At 41.6% G+C, this 13488-nt stretch overlaps 1 protein-coding gene across 2 annotated transcripts in view; it reads left to right on the top strand.

Moving 5' to 3' along the window:
* The window catches only part of tcf12 (transcription factor 12), an 85068-nt gene that overhangs the window by 41499 nt on the left and 30081 nt on the right, over positions 1–13488 (top strand). For both annotated transcript variants that reach the window (XM_058381867.1, XM_058381868.1), the window contains exons 6-8: positions 8621–8682; positions 12914–13046; positions 13434–13486. In XM_058381867.1, coding sequence (XP_058237850.1) covers positions 8621–8682; positions 12914–13046; positions 13434–13486 — 248 coding nt within the window. The remainder of the gene's footprint in view (positions 1–8620; positions 8683–12913; positions 13047–13433; positions 13487–13488) is intronic.

Consider the following 13488-nt stretch of genomic DNA (forward strand, 5'->3'; position numbering starts at 1 on the left):
ACATTTGTCTTGGAGACATTGTGAACAATTCAAGGCGAAATTCTTATTCTCACAAAATCGTCCGTCAAAATGCCAAATGATTTTCGCCCACCTCCAGACAAAGTTGGGATTTTTGGTGAACTAATGTCACCAGTATATATAACCAATATCAGCTCATGTTTTGCATCCTTGTGAAGGTCATGTGTTTGTTTTTTCTCACTCCAGTCAAATCCTGATAAATGAAGCTAAAGATCAACCATAAGTTAATATCCAGTATTTTGCTCAGAAGATTTGTAATATAATCAGATTTTGTGTTGTCCATAATCCAGTATCTATATATTTTAAAAACCCATTCACAATATGAAGTTCATTCATACTAATATTACAAACTAAATACTGACAAACAAAAGACTGATAGAATAACTGAAACGATGGACAATATTTGCCAAACAAAGTGTTTTATTTTATTTTTTATAAATGTATTCTTTTTTTACTTTTATTTTTAATTTAATTCAATTTTGTTTGCTTTAACCTGTCTCATTATTTATTGTTTAATGATATATATATATATATATATATATATATATATATATATATATATATATATAATACATGTACATTAGATCTACAAGTATAACTAAGAAACATAAATCATATAATTAAAAAGTCATTTCTAACATTGTCATCTTTAGCAACTTTTTATGTACTAGCAGCATCTCCCCTTATTGCTTTCCCCTTATTGAAACGCCAGGCCCTATGAATATGTATGATATGTAAATTAGAAACGTCCCTGCGTCCTCCTGACATCCAGAACGTTAGTAACCTGCTAGTAACCTAGCCACATTTGTTACAGCTAGACAAGGGTGGAGTTGAGTTTTGATTCAAGTCAGATTCTTCACATTTTCAATAACGGTAAGAAACCCAATGAACATCATCTATATAAGTGACTCACTTTTCTCATGATCAGACCCACTTAAATGCATGTTCTGTGTTGTAATAGTATTATTATATGATGTTATTGTGAACAGTAAACCATAGAACATGATGTGAGAGACCGAACATGAGAGAGGACAAGGCCATGATCAGCTTTCTCATTTCTCAGAGAGCATGACTCATGAATCGTCTTCCTCTTTCCCTCTGACTCCTTCCTCGTTTGATTCTTTTAGCCCTTTGTCTCGTTTCTCCCTAATCCCATGCTCTCTCTATCTCTCTCCCCTTTTTTTTTTTTTAAATTGATCTATTCATTTCAGCTAATGACTAATTACATATCAGAGTGCATCAGCAGAGACATTCATCATCGTACAACGTAATAATCAATGACATTTCAACAAAGGAAAAAATAAATATGCAAATAAGAACTCATTAACATTTGCGCTAGCTGTTTGAATAATGCCGCTGCTGACAGGGCTGTAATTAACCGAAATTGATGCTGAGCTCACTGTGTGTGTGTGTAAAAGAAAGAGGGGAGTGTAGAACCCTACACATTTGTTGTTGGCTCTGTGTGGGCCAGCCCCCTCTCTACAGGCACGGGCCACTGTAAGTCTGCTGAGGGAGGAGACGAACGGCTGCATTATTTGGCAGCACACTGTCGACCCATCCCACGGCGTAGCCTGGCTGACTTTATTTACCATCAAACAGAACCAGTCGCAACATCAAAAAAGCTTCTGAAACAGCAGAGATGTACGCAAACAGCGACAGGAAAACAAAGGATTGGTTTTAAAAGCCAGAGAGACAGTGAGCGAGTGGGTGTGATGCTTTTCTTGGCATCATAATGTCGTGTGTGTGTGTGAGAGAGAGAGAGAGAGTGTGAGTGTGTGAATGCTTCATGCTGCATTGATAGCTGAAGGTTCTTGTGGACAGATACTTTTTACAGCTGTAAATTAAATTGTCTGTGTAGCTGTCATTTTAATCTTTTTTTATATCTCTGTCACCTTCTATCATTGTGTCTGTCTGCACTACTTAGTCCCCCCCCCCCTCTCTCTCAGCCTGCCCCCCTCTTCCTGCCTGCTTTCCTGTTTTTGTCATGGATAGTAACAGCAAAAGCAGCACAACACAATAAGGCTGTTTATGTCAATTTCTGGACAGCTCAAAGTGCTGATTATAACAAGTTGAAGGAATTTCTTTTATTGCATGTATTAGCCTTGCCATATGGCTCAACACGCAACATTAGCTTGACAGGGATAATGAATTGCACTGGGGTTCCAGATTTCTGAGCACTGCGACAGGAACATGGCTGAGCCTTCACATGTTCTCGGGAAAGGAGGGGTTACGAGCCAGGAACGGTTCATTCGCCTTTAGCAGTACCTACTATTTCCTCGGCTCATGTTTGTTTAGGACGGACGCGGCCCGTGCGCACCAGAAACACAGAGGCCCGAGGAATGCGAGAGAGAGAGAGAAAAGCAATAGAGCAAAAGAGAGTTAGGCAGCGGAGTGCGGTTACTAATTGGCTGTTTTTGTGGCTTGCCTTTTGAATTGATCCCTAGAGATGCTTAGATCACTACCTTCCTCAGTATCAAAACAAGAGCAGAGCTCAGCCCAGGCTGGAGGAGGCGCCCTGCTCACACACTCGCCTTTCGGACGCTTATTATTTAATAACGGGCAGCTCTCTTCTTTTTTTTTTTGTAGGCTGGTTCAAGAGTTTAGCTTTGTAAGCAGAGCGGAGGCAGTATTTACATACCTTAGTGACTGTTAAACAAATCTGTAGTATATGCTTTATAATGAGTCTAGTGGCTTTTTGTTCACTGGAACATAGTTATTTAAAAGACCAGCTCCATTCGACCATTTTATTCAAAGCACAAATATTGGTTTCATACGTACACACAGTAAAATATACGCACTATTCCTCTTCGGCTCGGCTCAGTCCGTTTTTATCAGTAGATCAGTTCGTGACAGTCATAATGTGTCCTCAGGACTGATTTGACTTGAAAGCCTGACTGTTGGGGTTTGATGTAACCTCATGGTGCATGTGTACACATGTGTCCTGTACATGTAGTCGTGCCTCAACACCACACCTGGATGCCTCCTTATAGGCTGAGTGATGAATTCTCTTTCACTCCCATCCTTCATTATGCTGAAACGCAATGTGTTTTTTTTTTTCCCCCCTCCCAAGAGAGCTAGAGAAAAAGATGCTGCCATCGACAAGCATCTCAGCACATCGCGGTAGAGGGATATTGCTTCATCTGCCGTGTCTCTTGCCGCTCAGCTCAGCTGATAGCGGTGCAGTTTGAGGACTGCTCTCGATAGTGTCGGCTTGCAGGAAAACATAGTCGACAAAAGCTCTGCTTAGACCAGGGAAAGTATCAAGGCTGAGAAGGCTTACGTTAAATTGCTTTTTTTTGGTTTTTGTTGTTTTTCCCCTTTAGCTGAGATTGTACTGTTTTCTTAGGACATGGTAAAAGTTTGGTTGGATTTGATGATTAGATATGCAGAAGCCTGAACTACTATAGGCAGGTTTATAGTGAATTAACAAAAATATGACGACATACACACTTCTCATAGGATTTCACATTTTTTAAACATAAATGGAACCTGGAAAGCCTGAAACTCACTCATTCAAAAAAAAAAAGTAAATTAAAGAAACATTGTGCCAATAATATTTTGCACAGTATAATTCAGTATGCTGATAGAGGAAGATAATCCACAGTGGGGGGTTGTTGTGATACGGCTCAACGGTAAGGAGAGAGCCATCTTGAAGTGGTTCCACTAGAGAATGAAGTCTATCATGTGCTTCCTCTAAGACAGGCGAAACCAGCCGAGCAGACTGCTGTTAATGCTGCATCACAGAGAAACGTGCTGTCTGCCCTCTTCCACATACATGAGCTAACAGTTGCCCACAAGTGCTTGCTCTTCCTCTGTCTGACAGGTGAGAGATCATATGCTGCTGCTGCTCTCAGAGCATTGGCAAGCTTTGCTCTCTTGGATTGCTGACCATTGTGCCATTGTACATTTACATTTGGCAGACGCTCTTAACCAGAGCAACGCACAAGAGTGCTTTGAAATCTCTTTATCAGTGAATACATTAACACTGGTTCAACAGGTCACAGACTTGGGATACCATCAGCTTAAAAACTGTGTTGGGAGTTGTTTTTTTTTTATTGTATTTTATAAATCTACGTAAAATAATACATAAAAACAAACAGGGATAAATGTGAGCTAGTTTAAGTGCTTCAGGAAAAAGTAGGTCTTCATCCATCGTTTGAAGACGGACAGTGACTCGACTGTACAGACATCTAGGTGAAGTCCATTCCACCACCAGAACAGAGAAGAGTCCAGATGTAGACCTCGCTTGTACAGTTGTAGAGGTGGTTGGACCAGTCGAGCAGTGCTAGAAGATCGGATGGAGCGAGGAGTAATTTTTTTGCTTTCTCCGTTGAAGCTAAGATGGAACTTTAGCTTGTCATGTTTCCAAGAAACTAATAAGCACAAACTCCTTCGTCCTGAAACATTAACTGTTAGAAAGCTTCAGCACTTTTTGTTAATCATTAGTCTTAGAAAATGTAGCTCATCCACCATAGCAGTACGATTGAGCCGTTAATACATGTAAAATAACACATTAGAAAGATCACATTTTCTCATAAGTGTGTGATTTGAATAACTGAACTACTGTAGAGTTTCTGTTCTAGAAAATTCCTCCACATCTTCAGATGTGTGTAGATTTCTGAAACCAGCACATGCGGAGGTAAACACGGCTGGTCATTATTTACGTTTCATCCCATTTAGAAAGCAGCATTATGTGAGCTGTGGTGTAAGGTTTCTGCTTTTGGGACAAATAAGAAGGAGGATTAAAGCATGCCAGCTGAAGATACTGAGACATTAAAAAACCAAACCTCACATGTTTCTAATGAAATATTCACAGTGTCCCAGTGCAGTATGGTTGAGCCACGAGCCTGCATCAGTAGCTCAGGATGTGGAGCGGGGGGACGACAGGGCGGAGAGCGGCATGCAGGGCGAGTGCAGTATTGATCAGTCGGCCTGTCAGCACTCCAGCAGCAGGATAGAGGATGTGATCAGGATGATAAAAGCCCCGCGATTGGAGGCTCACGAGGACGCGGCTAATCAGTGACCTCTACACTCACATCCTGAAGTTCATCTGAGAGCGTGCACTCCCAATTAGCTCTGCGTTTTCCTTTCAGGCTAGCATCGGGCTAGATTATCCATCTCTCTCACTCACTCTGTCTTGTGAGAATGTGTGTGTGTGTGTGTGTTTGGGAGAGAAAGAGAAGGGGGGGCTCACAGCTGCGCTAGCTGGCACTGCTTCCTCAAACATCAGCGGTGCAGCCAGCAGCCTGCTTGGCACAAACACTCGCCAGTAACACTTAAACAAATTGCTATAGCAGTGACTTACATTGTTGATTTTCAGCATTCCAGGAGACTTTTTTTGTCTTTTTTTCCCCTCATAGCTTCTCTCCTTTTGTCCTTGGACACTTTCAGCTTTGAGAACATTCGGTGTTTAGAACACACCCTCAATAATTTTCCATCCCCATCTCTCTCTCTCTCTCTCTTTCTGGATTGTTCAGGCCCCTGTGGATTTTTTTTTTCTTCCTCCACAAATTTTTTGGAGCTACTTTTTCCTCATCACAACTCCCACAGTTTTAATGCAACAGTTATTTGGCTTCCCACAGACGGTCATGGCTGTAGCTATTCAAATATCCAGATATCGAAACTTATCATAATATTTCTTCATTTAATTGGCCATAAGGCAGACGTAATGCGGACCAAAAAGGTTTCGTGTATTGTGTGTCATGTATCGGATTGAGCCGTAGCAAGACAGACACTGCATTTCACATCAAGTGAAATTATTATTATTTATTTTTTGGGTTAATCTGCACTACCAGTAGGCGATTGTCCTCAAACTGCCCTACTCCTGAAATTGCTGATATTCTGAAAGTGGAGCATTAGATTAACAGGACTACAAGTTTAGCAACATGCAAAATACAAGGCCAGTGTTTTGTTAGGCTATTTTGCATTTCTAAGCTGTTTATTCTGCCTTTGTGATATATTACAGGCACATTACACTGCTTTGGATGTGGCTATTTTTATGGGCTATAGATGATTTGTTGCTACTTTTCTAATAAAGTTTGTTGAAATTCATTATGAATGATAATATTTTTTTGCTGGAATATTTAAACAGCTGTTTAGAAATGTAGATATAGGAACAGTACGAACTATTAGAATTATAAGCTATAGTGTTTTTGTTTTGTTTATTTATAGAATAGATAATAACACAGTATAATATATAGCCATTGTTGTTATACATTTAATAGTGTGACATAAGGGCAGTCATTTGCCCCATGTCTGTTTGTGTGTGTCAGAGAGAAGTAACCCTTGGGAGGTGCCTTTGCAGTTAGCTCTGGGTGACCATGCATGCTGGTACGATAAACAGTTAAACGCATGTTTATCGTTCAGTTCCTGTGGGAACCGGTGATGTTAAAGTCCCTTGGCAGTTTTCAACGCATGGCTGCCTTATGGTGCGTGGAGGGCAGCAGTGTGCGTGTGGGTGTGCTGTGCGGAGGGACACACTAAGCGGATGTTTTTTTATGACTGGCTGCCCCACTCAGGATTTGAAACAACAACATGGCCTTATAAATTATTCAGCGCGTACAGGGTGTGTGTGACAAAACACATGCTGCAACTGAATATTTCAACGCTGGACCTAAGTGCATCTGCAGATCGTCTGCATATTTGTGTACATGTCAGTGACACAAGCGCAGAAACCCAAACCTTGCTGGGTAGCAGCTCAGGAAGTCAGGGAAAGAGAGGCTTTGCAACCTTTGCAGTCTCTGTAAACAGATGTTTCACGGTCTCGTGCGGTGGCTTGTGTGTTACGCTCCTGTAGCTTAGCCACAACTAAGCTCAGTCTTCCCATGCAGGAGAGAGTGCTAACCCAGAAATATTGCATTGTATCCAATGAGAAGAGTTTGACACCACAAGGGGAAGTAGTTTTCAGTTAAACCGCGGTACCTGATTGCCTGGAGACCTTACAGCCAAGTAGCAAGAAACGTGAACTGACAGACACGTAGTGGAATACACCTGATCCCAGCACAGCCACACACCGGCTTGCCTCAGCCTCCACCTCAAACCTGTGTCTGTCTGTGTGTGCACATCAGGAAAGACGACGTATACCAAATATTTCTTATCATGTGTTGTTTTTAAATCAAATATTTACCATTTCCCTGAAATAAACAGAATTTACCTTCGACACTGTGTTTGCTTTGCTAATGTTTGAAAGTCTAGCTAGTATAATGTACGACGTTGGTCAAGTTGTTTATCATTTTATTTGCAGGACGAGTCTCTTGTTTATGGTTTTCTGTGCTCTGAGTAAAACTGCTGAATTTAGGTTTGGTGAAGTGCATGAATCATGTGTTCTGTATGCTAGACTTGTTTTTTTTTAATGGATCCTTCAACTGCTAGGTAGCATTCCTGTTTCTAAGAGTGAGTGAGTGACACTGGGGGAAGCGTCGCGTCTGCTGCTTCATGTTCTGGATGCGTGGTAGCGTGATGGTTCGGGTGAAGGCGGTCATCCGTGAGAGAACACGGATTGCTAAATGTACACAGATTTTTCCAAAATCTGTTATAATATATAAACTCTTATAATTACGGGTAAGCCTGTTACATTCTGGGTCCGTACACTCCTAAGCAGTTATTTCCACAAGCTCAGAGGAGACATACTCACATGCCCGTAAATGGGAACACTTGTACACCTGCTCAGTTACTCAACCAGCCAATCACGTGGCAGCAACACAGTGTATAGAATCAGTTTCAGTTCATCTTTGTCCATGGCATGGTTTTTGGTGCCAGATCAGCTAATTTTAGTGTTTCAGAAGCTGAATGGTGTTAAGAATAAACAACCTTGAGTGTGTGGGAGGAAATACCTTGTTGAGGAGAGGTTAGAGTATGACCGGATCGGTGGACAGGAACCACTTTTTACAACTGCTGTGAGCAGAATAACATCTCAGGATGCACAGCAAGTCAAACAGCAGAATATCAGATCAGACAAGAGGTCATTAGAGCCAAATTTTGCCCGAATCCCAATTACCACTCTGCTTTTTATGTACATGCACTCAGTAGGATATGTAGGACATAATGGCTGCTACACACTATTAAGTGTCCTGTATTGAGCAGTAGGATTAGTCCATTGAGTTTGGTAGCTATAGCGTGCTGGTGCTGTGTTAACGGAGAGCTTATATACTCCGTTTCCTCTAATACAATGTAGCTAATCCAAGCTGTATTCTCTGTATTTTCTTCACCGTATTGGCATGACGGATCGAAGTGTTGAGGTTTTTAGCACTGCTTTAAGCCTGGACAGACCTGAACAGAAGAATAATGTGTCTGATATGAGAATAAGTCAAAAAAACCTCATGCAAGAAGCCCTGGCATAAATCTGTCCTTGCTTTAGTATTAGAATATGAATGTTCTGGCTTTTAGCAACAAGGCAAAAGTGTGTGTGTGTGTGTGTGTGTTTTAAAGGAGAGGATTTTCTGTAATACAATCTCTATGTTGACTGTATCATTGGAAGATCCCATACCTTTTGAAAATATGTGTGTATACTTTGATTATCTGTAGTCTTATGGGACACAAAGCTGATTACATTACAGTAATCTACATTTTATGTAAAGTCTGCTGTCTCTCTGTTTCTTCTCAGGTAAATCTGAGAGGCCTCCATTTTCTGCATATGGCAGAGAGCCAGGTGTCTCTGGATGTCAGGTAAAAACCTCATTCTCAAATTGATCATGTTTATCTGTTATCTTGTATCCTGTTTACGGAGACTAAATCATTGAAGCAGAAACTGTCACTACATGATTAGTCTCAGCCTTTTTTACTTTTTTTTTTATGCCCGTTATATTCACACTGCGTATCTGCACTACTGCATGGCTGCACTGTTGTTTTTTTTAACAGATACCCTTTTTAAGTCCCTCTGAAATGATTTTGATCACAGAGCCCATGTCTCAGCTCACAGTATAATTGATTACATATATTTGAACTACTACTGCATATTTATCATGAATATGGTACACTATTTGCTGATACATGCAAGTCATTACTGTAGTTACTGAGCACTACAAAACATGGAAAAATAAACCATAACAACGTTAAGGACCCCACAGTGGCACAATGTGGCAGATGTAAGCATACACTGGAAAAGAGGCTATAGTGTTTCACTGAATTGGAAAAAGTCTGTAAGTTGCTGTCATTTGCAATATCAGTCAATTAGCCGTTTCTTGTGAAAGTACAGCGTTCTTGTCCTGTGTTGCCTCTGTTATTTTAGATTTTATGGCCATTTTTGTGATATGATTGAGTTAAAGTTTAGGTAACTGCACTTACACTGTCCAGGCGCTTATACAGCTGGAGGTAGGTGGCAGAGTGTTTTCCTCAGCAGGCCTGCAGTGGGCTGGAGATGAGAAGGAGCAGCGTGTGTGAGAGTAAGTGATTACAGGGTGTGTAAACAGGCCTGTAGGAGAAAGAGGAGAGTGCTGCTGCATTGGCTGGCGAGCAGGAATATGACTTTCAGCACCTCCATTAATGCAGGGTCACTGAGCCTGGGCCAGTTCTAGGCTCACAACCACACAGATGTTCTAAACAAAGGCAGGATTGTGTGAGCAAGCTGCTCTTTTGCGCTCTCTCTCTCTCTCTCTCTCTCTCTCTCTCTGTCTGTGTTTATTTCTGATAGGTTAGTCTGGGAGTGCTCTCATTGTGCCACTTCTCTTGGTTTGTGTAAGATGTTTTTCTTTACCCCTAACACTTAGTGTTCTCTATCAGCATTGTTTCTGCACTAGGGTAGCGCTAACATTTGGAGCTTATTTAATCACTACAGGTTAAGGCTAACCCTAGCTGGTGGCTTCAAACCTAATGACCCTTACCTAACCTTCACCCGGTCTGAACGCTAATAACTAAAAGAGCCACACACGCATGCTTTTAAATGCTAGCCATGCAGCATGCGGTTACAGGCGGGTGAATGGCGCTAGTCAGAGCGAGTGAAAACACTGCGGGCTCTCCAGAGCTGTTGCTCCATTCATAAAAGAGCTTTTTGAAAGGGAATGCCAGTTCAGACATTTCGGTGTGGGAACTAGGGAATTTATGCTGGCCTGCAGCTGCACAGATCAGAGCTTGGCGCACACACAGTTTGTCTAGTCGCTGAAGAAAAACAGGAAGGCCAAAAAAGCTGTTTGGTTCCTGAGAGAATGTGGGAAGAATGTAGGACTGCAGAACTGCTATATTGATCATGGAAAATCCTGTGAGACTATCAATAAGTCCTCAACATCATAGAAATAGTAATGACTTAAAGGAAACAGCAGTCGCTCAAGTGTTTGACAGAGGGGCAATCGGTTACAGGACCCCCCCCCCCCCCCAAAAAAAAAAAAAAAAAAAACTAAACAGCCAATTGCTTATGTGGTTTGTCATCATGCACAGGCTCTGTGCTTCACTCAGCGAGATGTTATTGCATCATTTCAGCATGATGTAGATCACTTTGCGTATAATGAGTCACATATTCAAACTGTTTGAGCCAGCTGAGCCCCTGTATTTCTCCAGGAAGAACAGTATTTGCAGGTTGTACCTCTAACCAGGTTTTCCTTCATAGATTTCCATGTTAATGGCATATAAGTTAATATCTGTAGTCAGTAAAATATTATGCTTCACATTGTATATCCTTATCTGTCCATCGGGTCTAAAATATTTATGTAAGTTTAAAACTGCAGAGGTAATTGACATAATCTGTACGACTTCCAGCTGAACGCTGCAGCAGGTGTGCACTCAGGATGACAGAGCAGAGGTTGAACACTATAATTTTCCTTCTGATTATCGCCTCTGTCCTTTACACGTTTCTGAGTTATGGTCGTACGGGGGACAGTTGTATGACGGTTGTATTGTTTTGCTGTGCAGTGAGTTAAAACCTCCATCTAAAAAAAAAACAATAAAATGACATGTGAGCAGAAGTGCACCTGATTGAGTGGGAGTGTTAGCAGGGATGCGCTTGCCGTAGTCGGGTTGTCGACTCTGAAGGTAAGTGCTGGGCCGGTCTCCCGTGAGGAGGATTAGACTGATTAATGCTGCAGGTTGCAGTTGGCAGATGACTGCCATTATCCCCACAAATCTGCCTGACATTTCACAGAAGAAGGCGATCATTCAGAGGGGTGGAGAACTATAGAGAAGCTGTATGAATTTTCAGATTATAACATATTCACTTACTCGCTAATTCGTAGGAGACACTGACTCTATAGCATCGCTTTCTAACGACTCAGGGGTGATTTCTTGTTGCTTTTTGCTCAAAATACGGTGCTATAATGGATGCCTAGCCTTTATTCATCTATAATTTAATTTTATTCTGTCTTAATCCAGCGTACTTTTTACTCTGAAACAAAGGTGATTCTGTGTAAGGAATCTTCACATCTACAGACTAATCCATTCTTTTCTTTGATTAGTCCTCCACCGCTCTTTCATCGTAACGCAGCAGTCTTTTGCCTGTCTCATGGCCAAAATGACAAACTGCTAATATTGCTGTGAGGATTTAATATCATTGAACAAAGGCAGCACTAGTCAGTCTGTTGTACCATGTCAATGTCAGTGTGCCAGGCTCTGTGACAGCTTGTCACTTTGGAGAGTCTCTTTCCCCCCTTATTTCTCCTGCAGTTAAGGAGAGGCTGCCCTGATTCTCACACGACTTGATGGCCTTCAATTTAATCTGCTAAAATCAGGAATCTGGCTATTCTTGGGTACGGACACAGCAATCCTGCACCGTGGCCCCCGTGGCATTTGATTGCGACTTCTATCTGACTTTGATTTGAAATTAGTAGCTAAACACTCCGTGTAGTGTACCACGTGTCAGCAAGGCTTTAGGTTGCGGAGTTATTTTGTCTTGGTTGCACGCTGTGCACGCAAATTGTGATAGAAGATGATCATTTTTTATGAAATAAAACTAATAATACACACAACTCAAGCAGAAACAGTACTCAGGTTTGAAACTCATGTTTAACTCGTCATACATTACATCTATAGTCAGTATTTTCATTTTTCTCAACCTTTTTCTGTTTAACAATACAGATTGATTGCCATTTTTATTTCATGTTGTGTTGTGAGTGTATTATAGCTGTGCTTTGATGTTTAGTATCTCTCCTCATTCCTTATTCTTAAACCTTCCAAACCATTAAGCTGATTGGGCCGTGGATGTAATTGTCCTCTTAACCCAGTTTGCTGGGGGCAGATCGCTCAAGTGGATATCACTTTAAGATGTGGCACGCTTCAGGAGGACCAAAGAAGGAGTGTACACTAATCTCCTGTTTATCAGACTCTGAGTTAGCACTCTCTCTCTCTCTCTCTCTCTCTCTCACATAATTGGCTCTCAGGCTGTGGGTTGGTGGCTCTGTCTGTCAGATCCGTGGGTTCTGTAACAGCCGCTTTGTCGAATTAAGCCCATGTGTGTTTCAGAGGACACGACAGCTTCTGAGACTCATAACTCACACAAACACACATACACTCACACCTACCGCTCCAGACTCCCTCACTCCCTCTCCTCCTCTCTCATCCTCTCATCTTCGTCTCTCTCCTGGCCTCATGTCCTCGGCTGTGTGAGGATGAGCCCCAGGTCCCCGATCACACCTGATCAATAACAGTTCATCCAGGGCTGGAGCAAAGGCAATCGCTAGGTCAGACTGATTGGATCGATTTCTCCTTGGACTTAACTGAGTCTGCTGACATGGCCACATCAATTAGAGTGCTCCAAAGGGAATTAAAAATAGATGTAGTAAAGAAAAACCGAAAGTCAAACAGTGTTTTTAGTTGTAATCAGGAAAAATAATTTTTTTTCATTGTTTGAATAATGATGTTTTTCTCGGGTTAGAGAATATTGTGCTCTGGAATAAAAAAAAAAATTGAATGTAATCTGAGGGATTGTTTGCCCTTTTCATTAAATGCCCCCAATGTTTTATTTGTTTCCCTGCAGTCCACTTTGCGGTCAGACATGGGGTTGGCCAGCCCAGGACCTGTGACCACAGCCGGAAAGTCATCAGCTCCTTTTTACTCCTTCACAGGCTCCAATCCTCGACGACGCTCTCTCCAGGACTCCTCTCCTATGGGTTCGTATCTGCCTCTTCCTCTCAGGATGTTGGTTGTGATGTCATTGAGAAAGGCAGGTTGGGATGTTTGCAAAAAAATATAATTTGGAAAAAATACCGTGCTGTGCGCTGAAAACGATTAGTTTCTGCATTCGTTTTTTTGTTTTATATTTATAGGGAAACTTTCAGCACAACTGAAATTCCTCTCGCAGGCAGCCGAGGGCTCTAAAAATGACACACCGCCCCTTTAATGCAACATGAAAACAATGTGTTTACTAATGCTTGATGCTTCATATGCTTTTAGTCTAGTGATATCACTGAGATATAATACAAATATACAGCTTTGCCGAGTCTTTTTCAAAGTGTTTTTTCAACTGTTGTTCCTAATGTTGTTTCATCTCCCCTCAGATCCTCTACAAACAAAGAAAGTACGCAAGGTTCCCCCTGGCCTGCCATCGTCTGT

This window comes from Hemibagrus wyckioides, linkage group LG27 (genome assembly GCF_019097595.1).
Source record: "Hemibagrus wyckioides isolate EC202008001 linkage group LG27, SWU_Hwy_1.0, whole genome shotgun sequence".
NCBI classification, from domain to species: Eukaryota; Metazoa; Chordata; class Actinopteri; order Siluriformes; family Bagridae; genus Hemibagrus; species Hemibagrus wyckioides.